This window comes from Pinus tabuliformis, chromosome 1_1 (genome assembly GCF_031772625.1).
Source record: "Pinus tabuliformis cultivar Carrire ecotype Pingquan chromosome 1_1, CPIR1, whole genome shotgun sequence".
NCBI lineage: Eukaryota > Viridiplantae > Streptophyta > Pinopsida > Pinales > Pinaceae > Pinus > Pinus tabuliformis.
In genome coordinates this window covers 455,322,705-455,348,741 of record NC_142297.1, presented here as the reverse complement: position 1 = coordinate 455,348,741, position 26,037 = coordinate 455,322,705, and the positions used below count along the sequence as shown (strand labels likewise).

At 38.2% G+C, this 26,037-nt stretch overlaps 1 protein-coding gene across 1 annotated transcript in view; it reads right to left on the bottom strand.

Annotated features, from left to right (window-relative positions):
• Positions 1 to 5,049: 5,049 nt before the first annotated feature.
• Positions 5,050 to 26,037, bottom strand: part of LOC149213719 (uncharacterized) — a 109,225-nt gene continuing 88,237 nt past the window's right edge. The window contains exon 4 of the mRNA XM_089389123.1: positions 5,050 to 5,071. Within this exon, the coding sequence (XP_089245249.1) occupies positions 5,050 to 5,071 (22 nt within the window). The remainder of the gene's footprint in view (positions 5,072 to 26,037) is intronic.

Sequence of the window (26,037 nt, the reverse complement as noted above, 5' to 3'; positions counted from 1 at the left end):
TGCTTCTGCGACTCTTTGATGGATAAAATTATGTGTACTTCCATTATCAATCAAGACTACTATTAGGTGATGCTTAATAAAACAACTAATTTGAGAGTTTGGGGCGAAGAAATCCCTGCCAGAGCATGCAATGAGATAACTGGTTCTTCAGGTACATTGTCCTGCTGGTTGTCCTCTGCTTCCTCCTATGGTTCCTCAAGTAGTGGGGCTTCCTCCGATGAACTGTGATCAATAGCATCAATTTGAAAGAATTTTGACTCCTTGCATTTATGCCCGGGGGAGTATTTCTCATCATAGTAGTAACATAATCCTTGCTTTCTTCTTTCTGCCATTTCTATTGGTGACACCTTTTGAACCTTGAGTGTTTGGGTAGTGCTTTGAGCCTGTGGGGGGCAACCCCTGGCGATGAAATTTGGGCGAGTGGAATGGGCTGCTAACACACGTTTGACTTCACGAGTGATCCTGCAAGCATGCAGCCATGAGGTAGGGTGGTGCAGTCGGACATGGGCTTGTATAGCTTGTTTGAGGCCATTGAAAAAACATTCCGTGTAGAACTCATCTTGTAGACCTCCAGTGCGGAAAGCTAAGGCTTCAAAGGCTGTAATATATTCGTTCATTGTTCCTATCTGTCAGAGCTTAGTGAGATGACCCAAAAAGTCAGATTCATGTTCAAAGTGATCCATAAGAGCTTTTTTGAATGTCTCCCAAGTCAAGGGCCTTCGATAGCAACATTAATGCTATTGCCACCATTGCCATCTTTCATTGTCTAAGTACATGATACCCACACTAAGCTGAGTCGCATTATCCAGGATGTAATTCAAAGTGAAATATTGCTCCATTTGTGCTATCCATGTGGCCAAGTGAGAGCGACCAAATTTATACGTGTCCAGCTTGGGTGGTCGCAGATGGGATTGTTGGTGGGCACCAAAGAGGTGAAGAGATTGTCTAGACTCACCCTCACTGTTTTCATTGCCAATATATGCCTCTGCGTGTTCCTCCATCTTGCCCTTTGAGAGTGTTTCCTTGATTTCCTACAGCAACAACATTACCTCGTTCAATGTTGATTCAAGTTTGACGATCCTCTCACTAGCCATAGCTTGAGCTCTAGTTTGTACCATGCACCGATCCGATGCACTTAAAATTTGGGACCGCCTGAATTTTTTGGCACTAACAATTGAATGGTACCACCTTGCTCAGCTCGTCGTCCTGATTCTTATGGGCTAAGTCACAAATAGGTGCCCCGGGGGTCTCAGACTCTTCCGAACGGAGTTTTACTCCTTGCTTAGCAATACTGCAGTAACCGAATCCCAGAAATGTCAATGCCGCCAAAAAACCTGCGAAAATCATGCCCAGGTATAGGAACCCACACAACTACTCAGATTTGGATGGTGGATCTGATGGATTTGAGAGATCTGAATGGTGGAACTGATTGCGGCTACGGATCTGATGGATCTAATAGATCTGAATGGTTGTTCTGATAGATCTGAATGGCGAAACTGATTACTGCTACTGTGACAAAACTCCACTTGCGAGATCTGATCTAGCAAAGATTATGTGTGATCCAGAGATAGAGAAGGGAACTATGGTCTCCAGGAGTGTCAGGTGCTACAGATCACAATATACATAAGCATCTGACAGTAGTACTTGGCCCAATTTCTCAGGGCACTAACCAAGGAGGATCAACCGTACCCTTAGCCATACAACCCGACTACCCTATCGTACACGCGAGTAATCTCTCCAAGTGCTATTCTCGGTGTACTGTAGCAGCAAGACGGCCAATGGTTTATCTATGGTGAGGTTTCAAGGGAGCTAGGGGGCTTCCGATATACCTAGAGGGTACTTGGAAGACAATTCATGCGTGGTTTTGTCTAATGCGCTACTACTCGAAGGGGTACCCATAGGGGTTACAAGGGAGTCCAACAAGCGTGACCACCTCTTGTATTTCTTGCATGCATGCCTCCCCAATTCCACAGGTTTATGTGCTCAATGACAGATCTCGTGGTTTAAAGACGCCAGAACACGTCTCTAGCCAAAAAAAAAAATTGCTAAAAATTGGAGATTCCACCGACCCTAGAAAGCGCTCTGATACCACTTGTTATGCTCTTAACCTGCAAGACAATACCAAAATACCAAATATGCGAAGAAATATACCTAGAACATAGAACAATGAGAAATAACAGCAAGTATTTTATTATTCAGAAAGCAATGTTCACTTGCCTCTTCGAGGGGGCAACCTCCAGTAGAGCTGAGCTCGATACAAAATAAGACACCATGCTCCTCGAGGGGAGTCTCTCTCCTTTATATAGGATTCATACATGCAATACCATGGGGAAATACCGTGGTTCTTATTAATACCATCTATCTAATACCATGGCCCATTTGCAACTAATTGTGGTCCCTTCATTAAATGTGGGTTAACCACTTACAATTATTAATATGGGATTTATTGACTCTTTACTTAATTATAACGATGACTCAATCCTATTACATAAATAAGGGGGTTAGGGTGGGACCCTAACAAAGAGAGTTCATGAATAGTTGTAGAATTACAGTCGAAGGCTTCAAAATCGGAGGATTTTGAGGTATCTATGATTTTGTTGATATCGCTATATGCCGGAACTGATCATCCATCTCGTTCAGTTCTATTTTCACCTCCTACCTTGGCTAGTGTTCTTTTCACTGTATTGTAAGTTTTTGTTGCTTCATATCATCACAAAAATAGTGTGTGGAAACTTATTGCATTGCACGCAATTTTTTTTAAGGAGAAAGCACATATCTGTAAGCATGCCATCAATTTTTTCCTTAGATGAACCAGTGACAAGTAGAAGCCCTTGATTTTTGCCTTAGATGAACTAGTGACTAGTAGAAGCCCTTGATTTTTGCCTTAAATGAACTAGTGGCAAGTAGAAGCCCTTTATTTTTGCCTGAGATGAATGTGTATGATTTTAAGTACAACATTGGAAACCAAAAATATCTTAGCTGCAGTGAATAAATTGTGAAGAGGAAGCACGATAAACTACCTCTGCAAGCATGGTAAACTACTTAATTTTGTTGAATTCTATTTTGCGTTGAGAATGATAGTAATTTTCAAGTGAGATTGAATTTATGGGTTATGTGTTGCCCAAAATAGTAATAATGCACCCAAGATTAATAAGAAATGGGAGTTTGGTTGAAAAAAAGATATATGCATTGTTGTGATTCATAATTGAATATTGGATGTCTAAAGATTGGATGACAGAAAGATCGAATGATAGAAAGGTTGCTATTGAATAGTCAACAGGTGAAAAAAAAAGGCTTTCTGAAATCTAATGAAGGTACCCTGAGCACCAAACTCATATAAAATTTGATAACTTACAATTATTATAAGAGGCCTTAAATATTTACAATGTAGCAATTGAATTCAACATTACATTTGGTGAATAATAAAGGTGAAAGGTGAAAGTAAGTAGTAAATAGGTGTTTTATTAAAGGTGAAAGTAAATGGTATAAGTAAATTGATGTTGTAAAGCATGGTGGCTTTTATGAAGATAGAGGATAAGTGGTTAAGGAATGAGAAAATCACATGGTTGAATGATAAATGGTGAGTTGTTACACACTGTTTTGAGTGATTGATATATGGTTTCATAAAACCATGTGCGGGTTTGAGAATGCATAGCTTTATTTATTCACATATTATAATGATGGTATTGTATGAAATGGTATATGCAAAAATCATGAATAGTATATATATACCATCAACAAATTTTCAAGGTGCTTTAGTTTGCATATGGGCTGAAATCTCTCTTTAATTAAATGAATATTTGATGTCAAAAGTTCGGGGTTAAAAGGAAATTAAGAGTCATAAAGTCAATTCAAAAAGTTTGAGTCTTTGATTGTAATGGTGCATGATCAAAGGAGCTTGACACCCAAATTCTATTCATTGTAAAGGCAATCAGAAGAGTTATTACAGTTGATGTTTGCAGCAAAAAGAGGAGTAAGGAGTGCTTAGGAGTAAGGTTCAAGTGAAGTGAACCATTGGCCAAGTTCAGAGGAGATAACTTGGTAAAGTAATTCAATTGCAGGTTACAGTGAACAAGGTGAAGTTCATGAAAGGAGAAGAAAATGAAGATACAGATTCCAGAGAAAGGCCACGATAATGTCATCGCAGTTGGAATTAGTGGTGACGGCAGAGAGATTGTTGAATTAAAGGTATGTCTTGACATATTAATGGAATTGTTACAAAGACAAAGACACAAATGGGTAATAAATCGAACAATTAAATGGCCAATTAAACAATTGATGGAAAGAAGACTGAAGCACGAACTAAAAGTTTTAGAAACAAAGAAACTCCAGACAAATATATACATTTGTGAAACATAGCAAGGATCATTGCTTGGTGATGAACATGATGAATGTGTGGATATGGACACCAATAATCAATTTGAAGAAGATGAGGAAGAGTTAGTGGACAGCTTGAAGGATTGTATGCATGAAGCCATAAGAGAGACCTCTAGGTCTCATTATTTTGAAACTAATACTTATTTTGTGTTTGCAAGTAGTGGATACTCGTAAGAAATAGAGAGTAAAATGGAAATTAAGGAAGCTCAGGAACCATCGGAGGAACCTATGAAAGTATACAAAGGCATAAATATGGAGGTTGTTGCTACAGAAATGGATTTCTTAGAGGATTGGTTGGAAAATCCAAATAACAATTGTGAAGAAATTGAAATGATGATGGACTACAACAATTTCATAAAGGATGAGGATGAAGTTTCAATGAAGAAAATGCAACAAAAAAGTGGCAGTAATGAAGAAGACTTCCAAGAGAAGAGGCAGAGAATGATAGAAGATGAGAGGTATCTTAATGAATTCATGGAGGACAAGAGTCATTTTCAACAAAGAATGGGTGATTTTTACCAGCAAGAAGACAAGTTGGACATGACAATTGAAGAGATTAGAAGATTGATGGTGAAAGTGTCACAAAAGAGACATATTGTAGGAAGGAAGGAAGATGGAAGAAGATTGTTGATGACAACAAAAGAAGCATGCATCAGCAAGGAGAAGTGAGAATTACAACATAAAGTTGGGAAACCTGGAAGACAAAAAAACAAACATAGAACATCAACAACATAATAGAGTACATGATCAATGACAAGCTAAAGTTTGGGATCCAAAAGGATTTTTATCATCTTATGAAGATTGATGGTCAAGAGACCATGAATTATTTTTACTTAGGGATTCTGATGCAGGTGCAGCTAACCTAGCTTAAGAGTTTACTTAGGGGGTTTGTTTAGAAAGCTAGGATTTAATTAATTATTGTATTTTTCTATAGTTTTTATGAGAGGATGATAATTCTTGTAAATAGGAGAAGTTTTGAGAGTATTGTGAAATGTTTGAGAAGATTATGGATTAGTTAGCTCTGGTCTAGGGATAATAGATAAGATGAGATATTTTAGGGATCAAAAGAGATATTTTGGGAGTTAGTTTAGAGATCTAGAACCTACCCTGGGTTCTAATCCATTTGTATAAATTGAGGTGAGCCTATGAGGCATGTAAGAGGTATAAGTGTGTGAGTGAGTGTGAGGAATGAGAGGCCATGAATAGGCCATGATTTATCTTGTATATATTTTCTTGATTAATTAATCATTTGTTAAGGATTTTTATTTGTATATAATTGGTGTGAGTTTCAATTTAGTTTTATGTGTATTTGTGAAGACCCTATGGTTAGATGTTATTTTACCTGCGTCATTTTCCCTTTATTTTATTGAGCTAGGGTTCCTTTACAAATTATTGTGTTTAACTTGGTTTATGTGTGTATCTCACTGGCTACAATTGCTCCTAATTTCTACATCTACTAACCGGTGTTGCATCTCAACTCATTCACCAACTTGCTCTAGGAGAATGTAAGTTATACCGAAAACAAGAGATAGGTAAGCTGGAGTGGTAGTTTATCCTTTTTATCTCACATTTCGTACATATATGTATATATATCGTGTCAACATAAATATGGACAACTAACTACATGCATAGCATATTCATTTTTGTTTTTAATTATAATAGACATTGTCTTTCTATTTAGAGAATATTTTATTTTTATTTTAAGAAAGATACGTGTCAACTCCACATTAAGCACAAATGAGATTACACATAGCCCTCATAGCCCTCATACTGGAATGTAAAATGAGTCTCTTGTCTTAATTAACAAGAACACCAGTTCCAATAAATAAGATGGTAGCATTCTCCATTAGCATCAACAATGTTATAAATATTAATACATCAAATTATGTCTCAAGATAGGAAAACAATAGGAAAGCTATTTTGTACATGCAATAAATTAGTTAGGGGATTATCTCAACCATAGTCCAATATAAGAATCTAACTAGTTGGAGATAATCGCTCGACCGACTAGGCCTCAACAACCTCATAAGTAATAATAACAATTCTATTTTGTACATGCAATCAATTGGTTGGGGGATTATCTCAACCACGGTCCAATCTAAGATGCTAACTAGTTGGACATAATCCCTCAACCAACTAGGCCTCGATAAGCTCATAACTAATAAGAACAATGTCCTTCTAGAATTAATGAGCACATCAAGAACAAGATAGGAGTAATACAGTCTCCCTTAACGAATGCTTGTCTTAATATCTATCAACAAATTCTATCTATGGTTTAAACTATTATTTACAATCATTATAGAAAAATTCTATCTATGGTTTAAACTATTGTTTACAATCATTATAGAAAATGTTGATGACTGAAAAATCATCCACCGAAATGCAAGGGTATCTAATCGATGTAATTTCCAATCTAATAAGATATCCTTATTGTACATAGTTCATTCAACCATCATATCTTCTTACCTATACTATAACATCATCCTACAATTTTTTTATCTTCTTTGATGATAGATACTTATTACTCTTCACAATGTTTCCTTTTAAGGGTATTGTCATAAGGTTATATGAAACGTATACATGTGATACTTATTATTTATTGACTATGTTCTAATATCATGTTGACCACAATGTTGGATAAGGTTTTAGATTTATTCTTCAACCATTCATTTCCTATAATTTTTATTAAGCTTGTTAAAATCTGAAAAACCTTTGCCATGGTGTTAGTGCCTAGATCTACCTTACGCTGAAGGAACGCAGGTCTAGGGTAACATCAAACCACGCTTAACCTGGTAGCTAGCCCTACCAGGTCGGGAGAGGGCTCTCTCCTTGTAAATCTCAATTAAAATATTGGCAATTAGGGCTTGAGATGACTGAATTTAATGTAGATTTTAGGCTAGGTATAGTAGCTCAATGTTTATGGTTTGTTTTTAAAGTTTTGGTTGCTATATCAATTGGAGAAGGCAGATTGGGTCTGGGAAATCAACTCAGGGATACATTCATGTCCTGCGGGGCGAGGTAGACAAGGGTTTATGTACTAGCAATGGATTAATATGGTAGATTAAGATAGCTGAGGAGTTGAGGAGGGCATAAAGAAAATATGAATCCTCTGCAAACAATTGAAAACATTGAAAACCAAATGCATTCCCAAGACAAAGCACTGTAAATTAGTGTATTTTGTCTATTCACCTTTATTCATTTAACTTAGAAGAGAGAGAGAGATGTGGATACATATAAAACATAAAAAAAAACTCATTAAAAATAAGAAACAATACATAAACTCATTGTCACAAGAATCCCACAAAAATAGTTGTGAAACCTGGTTTTATTCCTTGCCAAACTGCTGATACAAATGTTCAATGATAGCCAACACTTCTGCCAAAGTCCAACCTTTACAAATGACTACGAAATTACATAACATAGGAAATGAAACCACTCATGCTAGCTATTAGGGTCGAATCCATGAGAAAAGGGGTGGTTTCAACCATATCTAAACTAGGAACACAAAAGTAGGCAGTGGAACAGCTTGCCCCTAAAAGTTAGGAAACCAATTCATTACAGTTCAAAACCACTTGGAACTTGATGTATCTACCCTATGAGGTGATTTTCATCAACACTTACATCAAATACATCATTTACCATGCATAAATTTACCAAGAAAAGAAGAAAAGTCAACCACTGAAGAAACTAGGCGAAATTTTGAGTTTTAGGCAAAATTGACAAAAATTGTCTGATGCGCAGTGCCCTAAGCCTGATGTGCAACGCCGCTTCAAGACTACTTTTCGAGGCATTTCACTTCACCAAATCAGGCCCAAGATAGCTTGTTGGAAAGCTCTGTCTATGTAGTTTCTAGAACACTTTGAATTTTCTGATTTGGAGTTGATTTTCCCCTTCAAAAATCATTTCTCCAAAGACTGCTTCCTGTGGGTCCAAAAAGTGGCAGAGAGGGCATTTTTTGGGTGTTTTTTTCCGTTTAGGTGACCTAGATCTTCTCCAAAATTGATGAAACTTTCTGGGTTTGGTTTTTTTTCATGCTGAATCCAAAACTACAAGCCATTTGGCAAAGGAGTGAGCCAATTCAATGCAACTAAAATTTCCGGTGTTTCCATTTTCAAACATGCAAAAAGACAAAAGTTTCCAAAATTTCCTCAAATTTGGCAAGAGGCAACCTCATTAAGTGCTTTGCTAAGCTAATGAAGCTTTAGCCAATATTTTGAGTTTATCATGTTCTTTCTTGGCCCTCAAGGCTCTCCTTAACTTAGCTTTTAGCCTCTTTACCCTTGTTTTGCAAATCTTGTTCCGAGTTAAGTAATGATAGGCCATATGACACAACATTTTCTTCCCTTTGTTGGCTTTCTCAAGCAACTTATCAAGGTGAATGTTCACCCTTTCCAACTATGACTCTCATTCATCCACAATTTCTTGCTCAAGGGAGGTCATCTCGATCTTTGCTTTCTTTGCCTCTTGCCTATTTTCCCTAATCATTTGCATCTCCATAATAGCTTGCTCATTTGTCAACTGTTTGTTTTCCTACTCAAGAAAGTTGATGATCCATTTGGCCCTCTCAAGCTTAAGTGATAAGGCTTGAATTTTAGCCTCCTTCTCTTTGATGATCATGTCCTTGAGTCTTGAGCTTTGAGAGCCCAAATCAGTGACATCCTCCTCAATCAAAATAAACTCTCTGTCTTGCCCTTCAGTAGGTCCCTCCTCATGCATCTTTTGTTTCCCTTTGTTTTTGCTCTTTGACTACTAGCCAACCTATATAGCTGGAGAAGAAGGCAAAGCCCCTTCCACTCCTGGTGGAGATAGAATTTTCCTGTGGTCTGGTGAAGAAAACGAGACCCCTTCCAACCCTTGTAGAGATAGTACTCTCTTGGCAGCTGCAAGGAGCATCCTAGTGCCTCTTTCATAGGTGACAAACACAGGAACAGGAACCTCCTCTATTTTATTTTTAGGCTCCTCTTGTTGCCCGAAAGGTTCACCTTCCTCTTAGGGATCTGAAAATATTTGAGGCCCCTTGAAACACTCAAGGGCAATGAAAGTTTCCCATGGCATTCCAAACTGAGTGAGCTGATGCAAAACAACAATTGTGATGACATAAAAATGATAAATGATATTGAGTTGCTGTGGATATGGTTTTATTTTTGCAATCACTGTCATCCTCTCTATGTTTTTTCATATGAAATAAGGGATGCTCATCATTCTGACCCTAGTGAAGTGCATGAGCAATCTGATGTGGTAGGCATAAAGTCTGGAGAACCTACCCTCACATGTAAAGTATTTAATGATAAGTTTCATGAGTGGAACATACCGGTCCTCCAGGAATTTAAAAGGAAACACCCTGCTGAGTTTACCATGGTACTTGGCCTTGATATAAGGCTCATAATGTTGCTTACTAATATTTTGCGTTGTGTTCCACTTTTCCCCTACATATGGAATTCTTGTGGCCTCTGCAATGATAGTTGGTGAAAGAGTGAAGTTTACCCCAGCAAGATGTACCATATTGTTATCCATGTTTGTCACAAACTGCCTTGCTAACTCATGGTGATATTTGACCCTCTCAACCATTTCACAAAACTCAAAACAGGACTGATATCTGAAACATGTGGTGGCTAGTGGGCAAGCAAGGAGTTCACTCATGCTGATAGGTTCCTCCCTAATGATTTTTCCACCTTTGTGAGGCTTCTTGGACTACACATTTCTTTCTCTTAAGCTATCACTAAGTGTGTCCTCTTCAAAATCTGATTCACTGCTTCTTTCCATGCTTGTCTCTATGATATAATGTGGTGATGATATGGTGAACAAAGATAATGGGTAGGGACAAAGAAAATGAGTATGAAGATATTTTGTAAATGGAACAATAGTAATGAGGTGAGGTAGGGGAATGAAGGGAAGGATTTGGGGAACTAGGGTTTTGGTTTATGAGGGACTTAGGGTTTAATAAAGGGCATTAGTTTCTTAAGGGAATAGGGAAAGGACAATAGAATCAAGGGGTATTTTTAGTGTAATGAAGTTGGGAAAAGGGACAAAGGATGTTGGTTTTGCAATGATGTGAAGGTTTTACAATGAGGTGAAATAGAGTATGGAGGCAAGCTAGGGTTTTGATTTTAGGAAGCAAAACTCATGAAAAAAACATGAAAAAGACTTATTTCAGCTTAGTATATATGAACACTTACTTGTAGGAGGTGAATGCAGCATTTGGGAGGATTTGAGATGAATTTGTGTGAGTTTGAAGTCTCCCTGGCCAATGAGAATCGCACTGAGCCCAATGTGCAATGCCTGCCTGATGCGCAGCGCCAGTGTAATTTTACACAGGGAAAAGATGTCTGATGTGCAACGCCCCTCTGATGCCTAGCGCCGACCCTCTGATGCACAACATTAAGCAAACTTGCTGCAAATTTCGGCTTTTCTTCCTCTTTTGCTCAATCTTCCCTCAAAACACAATTTTGGCTCTCCATTTGACTTTTAGCACAATGGAATGACTTGTTAGCATGAATTTGCTATATATATGATACACTTTAATTTTTCTTCATTGCAAACCCACTTTTCTAAAGTCTTAGTCACTTTTTCAAAAACTCCGTTTTTTCAGTTTGAAGTTTGACTATTTTTCTTGGCAATTTGATGGACTGATGTCTTGATGCTTTTGCTTTTGCAGTGGCAAGAGATGGCAAGGTGACCAAGAACAACTGTTGAGTGCTTATTACATATAGAAACAATTAAATTACATGAAATTTTTACAAAAATGGAAAAACTCTATTTTCACCTCAAAACAGAGTTTTGAGGTGAAAAAGATTTATTAAGAATATCAGAAGTAAACTTATGATTTTATGAACCTTCATGTACCTGCTGACCTCTTTATTTGAGCATGATTGACAAACCCTAATACCTAATGGGACTAATTGTTATACATGAAATGAAACAGGATGACTGTGAATGACTAAAAAAAAAAATGTGTAAACAGGTCAGCAGGTGGATGTCATGAGGAAACTGGCATGAAACCACTACCATCAGTTGATCCATGACCTAATGGAATGCAGTTGATCGAACAAGACACATAATATGCATGCAAAAGAGCAATTTTATCCCTGATGGAAGTGTGAAGACACTGACACTAACATTGGCTCCAATGGGGATGGTAGCTCCTGGGAGGTGCCAAGAACCACAGATCTTTGGAAAAGCAGAAAAGTGCCTTCATCCGTTGGGCAATATGGAGTCAATAACTTCAGAAAACCAAAAAAAACACCTTGACTCAAAATGACTCAAAACTAAACCGACTCAAGACTCATAATTGAAATGAGTAAGAACTAAGACTAACTCAAAACTTAAACAAGACACTCAAAAGCTAAAACTAGATATTCAGTAGCTAAAACTATCTCGAAACTGACGAAAACAAAAAATGACTCAAGACTTACTTAACTGAAATAATTACTTACAAAGATTTTTAATGGTAGCAGTCCATCGAGATTTGAGGGCTTCAAATCATGATGACAACCACCTGCCTACTGATGAAATATGTACAATCATGTGAAGTGGGCCTTCCAATGTAACCAATCCAGCAGATGGCTACTTACTGAAATTCTGCTCTCACTTTCTCTGAGCAGGTAGAACGATGTACATGTAGGCAACTCACAATAACAACTGAAACCAAGGCTTATGCTAATGAACCAAACAACATTCATCTTTTCTAATGCTTGCAAAATAATGCCGAAGGGATCTTGAAAATCCTAAAGCACTAGCTTGTCTTGAGATCCAGCAGCAAAAATACAAGTACTCCCTTCATTCTGATCTGAAAAGAACAGTTGGTTGTTGATTGATAGGAAGGCATAGAGAAGTATAAGCTTCTGCTATCTGAGTGTTGGCTGTAAATTCCTCGACCATGAGAAATTCTGACTCAAATTCTGGCATACTGTCTCTCTCAGGCTCAATTTCATAGTCTAAGCCTTTCTTAAACAAAAAACATTCTTCAAGATTATCAAACATGACAACCTTATCATCTTCATGAAGGAAAACAATATATGTTCCTTGATCTATAAATCTAATTTCAAGACTTTCATCATTTTCAAAAGTGGAAAAAGCTTCACTAACACCTTCTTGATTATGTGAGCACTAAAAACTTGCATTAGCTTGGGCTGTAACATGACCTTTTAGGAGTTGATCTATCTCATCTTCAGACAGAGGAGAGAGTATTTGTTGTCTTTTGCTCAAGCAATTATTGACTTCTTGAAATAACATTTCAAAACACGAAAAACCTGAATGACAGTCCTTAATTCCCTGGTCTTCTGAAATTTGAAAACATTGTTGATCATCTTCATATGACATGGCAATCAAATTGCCATCACAATCATTAGTCATATGAGGTAAAAGTTCAAATAGTTTTTGAAACTCAAAACTAACACTTATATCATTTACCACTGAGTTATCCAAAGAAGATTTTTCACTTGCATGAAAAAAGATCTCATCTTGTTTTTCATAAAAGTACTGGATTACCTCCTCATGAAGACTTTGTTCTAATGAAATGAGAACACTTGGATCAATAACTTTGTCTTGTTTTTTCTAGATGATCTCAACAATAGAGCTCTCCTTCAAGGAATTCAAAACAAGGTACTCTTCATAATCACGATCTAAATCTAGATATGAAATAGCCAACCTGATTTTATCACAATCTGAGATTGAAACTTGATTTCCATGCATACTATCATCTCCTACGAGCAGATCTGAAATAATACCTTCTCTTTCATCATTTTCCATTGTACTAAGATCTTGATCCTTCTGCAAATTTTCCTGAGCATCTTGATAAGTGTCCTCTAAGCTCTCTTTATCCTACTGAAATGGATTTTCATATAGGGCTTCCATGATCTCATCGTCCATGAAGTTATCATCTTCATAAATTCTCTCAAGATTTTCAATAAAATTATAAACATGTTTGCAACAGTTTTGAACTAATATTAAGTATGGATAGGATTCTTTATAACTTTCAAAGAACATAGTATGAAAATCTTTTAAACAGTAAATACAAGCAGGTGGAAAACTTTCATACCATGATCGGGTTTCGTCTTCTAGAGTGGCCATGAATATCTTCATCAAGAAGTCTTCAGGAAAATCAACCTTCAACTTGTGAATATGCATGTGAAATCTAACCAGATGTAAAGCAACATCATTCCTATCATCGTCTTTAAACATAGGCAAATTCCTTTGCTAATCTACTTTCGGAATTTTATTTGGAAAACCTGGAATGTGATCTCAGCGCATGGGAGCATACCTTCGAGCAAAAAAATCCATTTTGATAACGATGAATTCACCAAGAAATTCTTAAGGCTACTGGTTCTTGAAGAGTAGAGTTACCATAAAAAATTCTGAAGCTTGGGATTTTTCGACATTGGAGTCGCCAGGTAAATGATTTCAGCCTTCCAGTGTCTGATCATTGTCCACCATCAACAATCAGATCTGAACTTGATGCATTTTACTGAGGAACATAAAACTACATTCCCCAGTATGGTCTCCACTATGGATCTACCTCAGGCTGAAGGAAGGCAGGTCTAGGATAACATCAAACCACGCTTAACCTGGTAGCTAGCCCTACCAGGTCGGGAGAGGGCTTTCTCCTTGTCAATCTCAATTAGGATATTGGTAATTAGGGCTTGAGATGACTGAATTTAATATATATTTTAGGCTAGGTATAGTAGCTCAGGGTTTCTGGTTTGTTTTTAAATTTTTGGTTGCTGGAACAATTGGAGAAGGCAAATTGGTCCGGGAAATCAACTCAGGGATATAGTCATGTTCTGTGGGGCGAGGTAGATAAGGGTTTATGTGCTAGAAATGGATTAAGATGGTAGATTAAGATAACTAAGGAGTTGAGGAGGGCATAAAGAAAATATGAATCATCTTCAAACAGATGAAAACATTGAAAACCAAATGCATTCCCAAGACAAAGCACAACAGTGTATTTTGTCCATTCACCTTGATTCATTTAGTTCCAGAAGAGAAAGATGGATTTGGATACATTTAAAACATAAGAAAAACTCATTACAAAGAAGAAACAATACATAAACTCACTGTCACAAGAATCCCACAAAAATAGCTGTGAAACCTGGTTTTATTCCTTGCCAAACTGCTGATACAAATGTTCAATGAGTGCCACCACTTCTACCAAAGTCCAACCTTTACAAATGACCAATAAATTACATAATATAGGCAAGAAAACCACTCATGCTAGCTATCAGGGTCGAATCCATGAGAAAAGGGGTGGTTTCAACCATATCTAAACTAGGAACAAAAAAGTAGGCAGTGGAACAACTTGCCTCTAAAACTTAGGAAACCAATTCATTACAGCTCAAAACCACTTGGAACTTGATGTATCTACCCCATGAGGTGATTTTTATCAATACTTACATTAAATACATAATTTACCATGCATACATTTACCAAGAAAAGAAGAAAAGTTAAACACTGAAGAAACTGGGAAAAATTTTGAGTTTTAGGTAAAATTGACAAAAACATTGCCTGATGCACAGTGCCCTGAGCTTGATGCACAGTGCCGCTCCAAGGCTGCTTTTGGAGGCATTCCGCTTACCCAAATCAGGCCCAAGATGACTTGTTAGAAATATCTACCTATCTAGTTTCTGAAACATCTTGAATTTCCTAATTTGGAGTTGATTTGCCACTTCAAAAATCATTTCTCCCAAGACTGCTTCCTATGGGTCCAAAAAGTGGCAGAGACGGCATTTTTTGGGTGTTTTTTTCCCTTTAGGTGACCTAAATCTTCTCCAAAATTGATGAAACTTTCTGGGTTTGGTTTTTTTTCATGCTGAATCCAAAAGTACAAGCCATTTGGCAAAAGAGTGAGCCAATTCAATGCAACTAAAATTTCCTGTGTTTCCATTTTCAAAAATGCAAAAAGACAAAAAGTTTCCAAAATTTCCTCAAATTTGGCAAGAGGCAACCTCATTAAGTGCTTTGCTGAGCTAATGAAGCTTCAACCAAGATTTTGAGTTTATCATGTTCTTTCTTGGCCCTCAAGGCTCTCCTTAACTTAGCTTTTAGCCTCTTTACCCTTGTTTTGCAAATCTTGTTCCGAGTTAAGTAATGATAGGCCATATGGCACAACATTTTCTTCTCTTTGTTGGCTTTCTCAAGCAACTTCTCAAGGTGAATGTTCACCCTTTCCAACCATGACTCTCGGTCATCCTCAATTTCTTGCTCAAGGGAGGTCATCTCGATCTTTGTTTTCTTTGCCTCTTGCCTATTTTCCCTAATCATCTGCAGCTCCATAATAGCTTGCTTATCTGTCAATTGTTTGTTTTCCTGCTCAATAAAGTTGATGATCCATTTGGCCCTCTCAAGGTTAAGTGATAAGGCTTGAATTTCAGCCTCCTTCTCTTTGATAATCATGTCCTTGAGTCTTGAGCTTTGAGAGCCCAAATCAGTGACATCCTCCTCAATCAAAATAAACTCTCTGTCTTGCCCTTTAGTAGGGCCCTCCTCATGCATCTTTTGTTTCCCTTTGTATTTTCTCTTTGACTACTGGCCAACCTGTATAGCTAGAGAAGAAGGCAAAGCCCCTTCCACCCTCGGTGAAGATAGCATTTGCTTGTGGTCTGGTGAAGAAAATGAGACCCCTTCCACCCCTTGTGGAGATAGTACTCACTTTGCATCTACAAAGAGCATCCTAGTGCCTCTTTCATAGGTGACAAACATAGGAACAGGAACCTCATCTGTTTTATTTTCAGGCTCCTTTGGTTGCCCAGAAGGTTCACCTTCCTCTTGGGGATCTGAAAATATTTGAGGCCCCTTGAAACACTCATGGGCAATGAAAGTTTCCCATGGAATTCCAAACTGAGTGAGCTGATGCAAAACAACAATTTTGATGACAAAAAAATGATAAATGCTATTGAGCTGCTGTGGATTTGGTTTTCTTTTTGCAATCACTATCATCCTCTCTATGCCTTTGCATATGGAATAAGGGATGCTCATCATTCTGACCCTGGTGAAGTGCATGAGCAATCTGATGTGGGAGGCATAAAGTCTGGAGAACCTACCCTCACATGTAAAGTATTTTATGATAAGTTTCATGAATGGAACATACCGGTCCTCCAAGAATTTAAAAGGAAACACCCTGCTGAGTTTTCCATGGTACTTGGCCTTGATATAAGGCTCATAATGCTGCTTACTAATAATTTTCCTTTTGTTCCACTTTTCCCCTACATCTGGAATTCTTGTGGCCTCTGCAATGATAGTTGGTGAAAGAGTAAAGTTTACCCCAACAAGATGTACCATATTTTCATCCATGTTTATCACAAACTGCCTTGCTAACTCATGGTGGAATTTGACCCTCTCAACCATTTCACAAAATTCAAAATAGTACTAATATCTGAAACATGTGGTGGTGTTATAGACATATTCGGGCACTGCAACACCAATCTTATATGTCGATAAACCAAGGGCTCTTTAATCCCTAAAAGTGTTGTTTCATACCCTAAAAGATCATGGTCAACTGATTACATCATTCCCCAAAAGTTCCACCTGAAAAACCACTTAGAACTGGCCAAAACTGGACCATACTGACTGCTCCACTATCCAAGTGCGATGCATACTGAAGAGGCCTTTTGTGGGGTGTGATGAATGAGGATGGACAAATGTCCAAGACAGTTTGCTAAGTGGATGCTTATGGAACCTTCCAGAAACTTCTCATATGACACTTGCCTCTTTGAATTCGCCCAGGGATGAGTAAGAGATCCAAGAAGTCTCCAAGTGGAACCAAGAACAACAAGTGGAATGACACTAATCAAAAACCCAGAGATGACTCACACCCTTGTAGACATCTATAAATGGATCCCTCATTGAAAGATCTAGAGGCCGAAATTTTGTAATTTGTAAGGAAGTGCTAATAGTTTATCTTTAAGAAAGGGCATTGTATTGTTGGGTGATCTTTCTTTTCATGAGGTGAAGAGGGCTTTGATGCTGGGAGGATGATGCTAGATCAGACAGATGGGTTGTAATTCTTCCTTCTACTATTAATAAAGTTCTTTGAGTTTTCCTCCATACAATCGTGTATTTGTGAATTTTTTTATTTGTGAATGCCATTGTATGATCAATGTATTTCTGATTCTGCATTGTTTATGATATAATAGATCAATATGCTTTAATGGTATTTTGTTACTTTGTCTCTACAGGTATTCATTGAGTGGGATAATTAGGAGAAGAGGTGCAAGCTCTATCAAGGGAGAGAGGAACCAAGCAAGGAGTCAACCGGAAGATCCAAGTTGATCCCTTTGCTCCTCTCTTATCTATCATACATAAAGGAAATCACAAATTGCTTTGATTGTTTGTTTCTACGATAGCTACCAATCCTAGTGGGACTAGCAAATCAAAAAGACACTAGTTTTCCCGAAAACAAAATGGCAACTCCACTGGGGATCGAATAGTTTGTTTGTTTGTTATTGTTGTGTGCTTTATAAACTACAGATGGAGCTTGAAGTTAGCTAGATAGCCTTCGAACTGCTCTTGCTATGCAATTGCAAAGTAGATGAATGTTGCTTCAGTCAATCTCCAGGTTAGTTTATGAACTGAACATATGACTTACAAGCATTCTAAATGCCCTTGTGGTAGCTCAATAACCTCCTAAGATCATACCCCTGTACTTTTTTCTTTACTGTTCATAATAGCTCAGCCTAAATCACTGAACTCAACTGCAAATTTGAGCAAAAACCCACCTCAGTTTTGCTCCCTAGCCCATCGCACTGTCTATCACTGGAAACCAGTATGCATCGCACCTCTCGTGTGTAGCAAGTGAGATGCATCCCTGTTTCTGTGAAGTACAAGTGCGATGACTGAGTAATATTATTTCTCTCTTTGAAATTTGGGTTTTTTCTCCTTGTTTTCAGCTCTATTCAGTTGTTTTTGCTACTCGTGATCAGTATCTCATTGTTGAAGCCTCCTTCCTTTACATAATTCAGCCTCCATTGATCAGGATTATTAAATTTTTTTATGTATTTGTCCATCATTTATGATCCTTTCTCAAAAGTAGCTTAATCTAATTGTCTTTTTGATGCAAGAAAGTGTCGTAACTGTCATTTTGAGTCAAAAAGAAGAGTGTCATAAAGTCTTCCTCCTCTAGATAGTCGATTGTAATTTTGTCATTGTATTTGATTTGAATATTTGAAGTGTCGAAAGCATTTTTCTACTTGAAATCGAAAAGTGTTATTAAGTCTTCCTTTCATTTTGAAAAAGAAATTGTCGAAATGTTGCTTTGAAGAAAATATTTCAGATCTATACTTAGTTGTCCTTTTTGGCATTTCTCACATTAAGGGAACAAAAAACAAATACATGCATTTGCATTTGCATTTAGATCGTGTGTGAAAAATGATTTAAGAAAAATGCATGTAGTGTGTGCTCTTTGCTCTCTGTTTGAAAGAATCGTAATCTTCTTTCCTTAGTAGCTAGGATTTTCATTGCTAAAATAAAACAACAATTGTTTATCATTTTAGATTTCATATTTAGGAATTTTACATATACATCACGTGGTGAAAATTGAAAGGAAAACTTCTAAGCAAGGTCAACTCTAAAATAAATTTCAATGAACTTAACAATGCTTTGGAACCTAACGCAACACATCTAGAGGTTTAGGCTAGAGACGTGTTCCGGCGTCGTAAAATCTAGTAACTATCGTTTTCATCGAAAGTTGGGTGATTCCTCCTCTTTGATATGACAAGTGCTAGCACGGACTTGTGCTCCCCGTACCGTCGAGTATATATTGGGAGACCACTATAGGGTTATATCCTTTATCCATAAGAAGCCGTGCCTGCCACCCTATCAATCACAATGCACTGAACACAACATTCAGGAAGATTGACTGTCGTACATAAGTCCTTGGTAATTTCTCTTTAATTTATCACCAAGGTGTATTTTTCAGTTTTGCGATTGGTTTGGTAATCCCTCTGTCTAGATTTCCAGAGTAAAAGTCAAAGGGGACTAGAGTCATCTTTACCTTTTTCTCGACTCTTAAAAATTGAAAAAGCAAAAGTTGTGTCAAAGCGTCATTAAAATTTATTTAAATTCGGAATAACATCCTTGTTCCTTCGTTGATCATAGGTTGAGTTAATGGAGTCTACCAATCATGGAATCCCTCTTGAGGGGATTCCTAGCCCTTTTACATCTTGGGGAAATATTGGTGCACCTCATATAGCCACATTGTCTCTGCCAGGTCTAACTATCGACCTGCCAATGTGGTTGTTCTCAACCTCTGTGGTTCAAAATAACGTGATTCCTCAGCAATCGAATCAGCATCCAGTTGATACTAAAGTTGACCCTTCACCTTCCTCTTCATTTGTTTCTCCCTCCCCTTCTTCATCTTCGCTTGGTGACAATAGTGATACTAGTAACCAAGTGCCCGAGACGAAGAAAAAAGGAAAGGAGAAGAAGAAGAAGAAGATAGTTAAGCAAGGGGGAAACCATGAATCATTTGGTGAAAATCCGCACACTAAATTCCAAAATATCCTTGTCTAATTTGCGGAGAAAACCATTTTCATCGAGATTGTCCTTGAATTCCGCAGATCTTGAGAGAATGGTCTCCCCATTTGCACCATCTGGTGTCATCAACCTCTGGTGTTCATGTTGACAGCACACCATCAACTAGTGAAAAATAAATTCCTGGGAAAAAAGGAAATGTCAGAACTCCATGTGGATTATGTGAAGGAGATCATCGTCTTCCCCGTTGTCCTTTTTTGGATGAAGCTAAAAAAGTCTTGCATAACCGTCCTGCTTCACTGCAGTGACTTCCACCTGGATACAAGAAACTTTCCCCTAGTCCTTTACTAGTTGAAAATCCGACTGACTTAACTAAACCATTGGTCGAAAACCTATCGTTGAAAGTAAATCTTCTGAGTCCACAACAGACCAAAGTCAACAGGTCAAGATGGTAGTCAACACAGACTTTCCTTCAAAAGATCCACCTTCAAATGATAACATTCCCAAAGAGAGTGAGAATGATATTATTCAAATTCTTTTTGTCAATTTAGAGCCCGATGACCTTGGAGGCAATCCGCCTATTCCTTCACAACAGGAAGAGAATCCCCCAGTTCTTGCTGCTCAAGGGGTTATTTCACTCGTTTTTTCGGTACGCCCTCCAAGCAGTCTAATCGCTTCCTTTGATTGGAATCGACTAGCAAGATATCGCCTTCCTTATAATGTACCATTCCGAATCATGGTACAAGTTTACAAAATGATCGTATTTGGCACTATCATAGATGAAGGGGCTTCAGTGAGTATCCTTTCCTCAACTGCTTGGAAAGCACCTGGTTCGCCATCGCTTATGCCTGGTACATAGAATTTATTAGGCTTTAACAAAGGAACTAGTCGACCGTTAGGGATCCTTCCTAAGTTGTCGATAACTTTGAGCAGGAAAACTGTTCATTTGAACATGATTGTGGTCCAAGGGCCATTAGATTATAATCTACTCCTTGGACGTGACTATGTTTATAGCATGGAAGCTATTGTTTCCACACTCTTTCAAGTGATGTGTTTCCCGCATGAATGCAAAATTGTCCAGCTTATTAACCAACTTTCATTTCCCGGTTCAAACACAGTGCCAAGTCAAACATCATTCCTAAATGGTATTTTTGCATCAAGAGTGTCTCTTCAACCTTCATTCCATCCACCTGATTGCGATGAGTAGTCTGGTGAATGTAATGAAGCTTAGGGTGCATGCACCCTGGTTTGCCTCGACAGATGAACCCAGCTGAAAAGATAGCTTTCCTTGTAGGTTATGTGATTGGTCCGAAACACCATTTCCTTGTAGGTTATGTGATTGGTCCGAAATAACATTTCCTTGTAGGTAATGTGATTGGTCTGAAACACCATTTCCTTGTAGGTTATGTGATTGGAAGTGCCGACCCACACCATTCACCTTTGTTTGCGCTGCGGACAAAGCCAAGGAAGTGTTTTTGTCTAAACAAGTTGACAAAAACAATCCTGCTTAACTACAATGATTCCCATATGGTTATTGGAGACTCCCCTTTTCTCGATTCCTGGGGGCATGCAAACCTTTTTATGCAAGTGAAAAATGACCAATTTCATTTTTTAGCTTTTTAGAATTTTTAGCTTCTTAGTTTTAACTCCTGAGGTCAAGTGATTATTTCGATACACCATTCACCTTCGTCTATTCTATGGGCGAAGAAAAGGAAGGGTTTTGTCTAAACAAGTTGATGAAACCATCCTACCTAACCTCATCAGTCCCTTAGCTTTAATAGTTTTTTAGCTTTGTAGTTTGGTCATTCCTAGATTACATAAAAAGGAAACTAAGCATATGTTATCGTAGAGTTCAAGCTCACTAAAAATGAACCTACCAATGAAGGACATCTTTGACTACTAACGAGCATACTTTCCGCAAGGTTCGAGCTCATCGCTAAAAATGAATCCGCACCCAAATGAGCATACTTTCTACAAGGTTCGAGCTCGTTAAAAAATGAACTCGCACTCTCATGAGCAATGTTATCATATGGTTCAAGCTCATTAAAAAATAAACCTACCACTGAGCATATGTTTCCCCAGAGTTCAAGCTCTTTAAAAAATGAACCTACCTTTGGTAAATAACCTTTGTGATTGCCATTATATCAACTTTTTGAGGCTTGGTTGTGTTCCTGCCATCACCTCCATTCTTTTGGCTAATCATACGCTTCCACTTGATTGTTTACCTTTTTGAGGAACAGCTGCGACGAGTGGTCCTGTTAGCCACCCTCTTCACATCACCATGTTTTGAGAAGTTTCAAACTCACCCGGAACCAGCTACTACCCTGAAATACCACTCATTCCTCAAAAAATGAGTCCACTTTAAACCCTTTTTAGACTCACTAAATATGAAAAGATTGTTGAGCAATTGGCCTCTCTAGATCGCTAAAGTGATTGGAAGCGCCATCCTTCCTATATATTTTAATCCTTTTCAAACCTGAGGGATTATCTTAACAAAAAAAAAATATCGAGCGCTTGTCTTTTCGGCTCGCTAAAGTTATCAAAAACTCATCCCTTTTGTATTATTTTAATATTTTTCGGACTCAAGGGATTATTCTATGAAAAAGAACTGCTGGAGTTTCCTTTTCGTCCATTTTCAAACTCTCTAAACATGAAAAGGACCAAGTTGTCTTTGTCATTAAACTCGTTAAAACAATAGCGATAAACTTGTCCACCCAGACAAGAACGAGTTTCATTGTCGCTAGGCTCGCTAAAACATAGTGACAGGTTTGCTCGAAGGGCAAATTATAGAACAAGCATATGTTATCCTCCTCAAGCTTGAAAAAAATAAATAGGTACTGGTCAGCAATGATTGGGGAAAAAGGGAAGAAAACTTGAAGAATTTTAGTGGTAGCAAGGCACTCTTGAACATGACACTTTCACTCCATCACCATGATTGAGTCAGGTTGGGTTATTCTGTTCACTGGTCGTATCACCATTGGTCCTACATACCATCCATATTTTGGGGTTAACACTACCAATCCATCTCAGTGTCGTTGATATTTTCAAGAGAAGTCAATTAGAGAATTCACCATCCAACTAATGCCTCATCCACTACAATACCTTCACCCTCCATTTTTCATGACCGCCATCCCTGAACCTTGTATCATCAAATCGTTTTCACCTCCAGAAAATCATTTGCTTCATTTCGTGTCGTAGATGTGGGATACATTAAGGCTCTCCTACGACGGGTCACTTCTTGTCGAAATCAACTCATTATCCAAGAAGTTGACTTAAAAACAACCCTTTCAGTACTTTGAAGCTTGCATGCCTTAATGGCTAGTTTCTCACCTCCGGTGACAGGTTCACATCAATGGCCTTCGACCGAAAGATTTTGCGTGGTGTTCGACATCATATCATATATTCACACCACGTGAATTTTATTGTAGTACCTTGAGGGTCATTATCATTATCGGTGATTCCTTTCATGCCTGTTAACAACTCACATTATTGGCTGGTAACCAGGCAATGTATTTCCATGTTCGACCTCAGAACATATTTTCACATGGATCGACTTGTACATCGGGCGAAGATTGAACGAGTTTTGAAGACCCCAGATCTAGTTTCATCCATCCGAGCTGCGATATATTAAGGAACATAAAGACATCAAATGTACACAGAAGCTACACAGATAGTCATCTAAGTCGGGGAAGATGACTCTTCATACGAAGAATCACTAGCCTGCAACTGCAGATGATTGTCTATCCTATGTACATTAATATGAATTTATAAAGCTAAGCATGGGAATGCTCACCTCAGCTAGATCATGAAAATAATATGATGATGATGTATGTATTGTATCTTATACAGGTCACCTTCCAGTTCGAATACCTCGGATCCTCATGATAAAGCATTTCACCCGACATTAAAAGATTTATGACTTCATGCTTTAGGGGACAATTGTTATAGACATATTTGGGCAATGCAACCCCAATCTTATATGTGGATAAACCAAGGGCTCTTTAATCCCTAAAAATTTTGTTTCATACCCTAAAAGAGCATGGTCAACTGATTACATCATTCCCCAAAAGTTCCACCTGAAAAACCACTCAGAACTGGCCAAAACTGGACCATACTGACTGCTCCACTGTCAGGGTGCGATGCATACTGACTTCTACACTAGCTAGGTGTGATGCATACTGAAGAGGCCTTCTGTGGGGTGCGATGAACGAGGATGGACAAATGTCCAAGACAGTTTGCTAAGTGGATGCTCATGGAACCTTCCAGAAACTTCTCATATGACACTTGCTTCTCTGAATTCGCCCAGGGATGAGTAAGAGATCCAAGAAATCTCCAAGTGAACCAAGAACAACAAGTGGAATGACACTAATAAAAAACCCAGAGATGACTCACACCCTTGCAGACATCTATAAATGGATCCCTCATCTGAGAGATCTAGAGGCTGAGAGATCTAGAGGCTGGGTGATCTTGCTTTTCATGAGGTGAAGAGGGCTTTGATGCTGGGAGGATGATGCTGGATCAAACCGCTGGCTTGCAATTCTCCCTTCTACTATTAATAAAGTTCTTTGAGTTTTCCTCCATACAATCGTGTATTTGTGAATGTTGTTATTTGTGAATGCCATTGTATGATCAATGTATTTTTGATTCTACATTGTTTATGATATAATAGATCGAGATGCTTTGATGGTATTTTGTTACTTTGTCTCTACAGGTATTCATTGAGCGGGATAAGTAGGAGAAGAGGTGCAAGCTCTATCAAGGGAGAGAGTGTTAAACACACATGGGAAACATAGAATAGGAAAGATAAATCATGTGAGTACATTTTTTTATTAACAGGAGATATACATTTATAGTACATTATGTGACCGTTGGGATTCACATCCCAAGGTCTCTTGGACTACTTTGGTCTATTCGGCTTCCACACTAACCCATTTAGGATTAGGTGTCCAACATTCCCCCCCTTAATCCGAAGGGTTATGTATGAGTCCAAGAAGAGAGTTGTAATACAAAATGTGCAAAAAATGCATGGCAGCACTAGGATGAATGTGCTCTATGAAATGTTGGTATAAAGGGCAGTGGTTTAAGGATGACCACAAACACTAGAACGCTTAGTGCAATTCCCGGAACTCTTCCAAAACTGGCAAGAAACTGAAGTTTTCTGCTAGAGGAAGTGATCCTATTGTTTTAAAGAGGGAAACCTTCAACCATGAAAGGGAGGTCTCACCCCTCATAAAAGGTAAAACTTCAACCTGAAAAAGGGAAGTCTTAACCTGTGATGGTTTAAGGATGACCAACAACTCTGGAATGCTTAATGCAATTCCTGGAACTCTTCCAAAACTGGCAAGAAGCTGGAGTCTTCTGCTAGAGGAAGTGTTCTTAATCTGTGATGGTTTAAGGATGACCAACAACTCTGCAATTCCTGGAACTCTTCCAAAACTGGCAAGAAGCTGGAGTCTTCTGCTAGAGGAAGTTTCCCAGATTGTCAACTGAAGGCATGTTCAGGGGCATCTTTGTCTCTGGATACAACTCTGAAACTGGTGTGGCAAGTTGTGGCTCAGGCTCGCTTGATGTGACTTTGAAGCTTGTAGATGACCATCATTTCCCCCCCTGTCAGATACAAGGTGAGATGATGGAGAAAACTCGACTGCAAGACTGTTCAATATTCTGGAACAAGTTCTGACATGTGTTTGGAATATATTCTTGGTTGTTGATGCCCATTGCCAAGAAGCGATCCATCCAAGATGAATCTTTGTTCTTGCAGGACGTTTGTTTTTGAAGCATCTGTGTGAAGAATGGCTGGTTTTATGACAGTGCTTACATGGTTGAAGATCAAAACAGTGATCTTTCAAATGGCCAACTCGATCACAGTGTTGGCATTTCACGATCTGTTGTTTTTGTTGTTGTTGTTGTTGCTGTAGAAGAGGGGCAGAATCTGGAACAGCTGAAGCTGAACTGTCATGAGAAGCAGGTGAACTGTCATGAATAAATCCAGCACTCTGAAATTGAATGGGCTTGGCGTAGTCTGGAATATGAAAGGACAAGTCCTTGTCATATCCAAGACCAGTTCTGTGCTTGTTGTGGACAAGTTGTTCCCAAGGTCTGATGATGGGCTTGGGAAGTGCAGACTGAGTTTCTGCATCTGTATGTACAATTGCTGCTTTATTGGGTACTGGATCTGAATGAACTTGAACAATATTG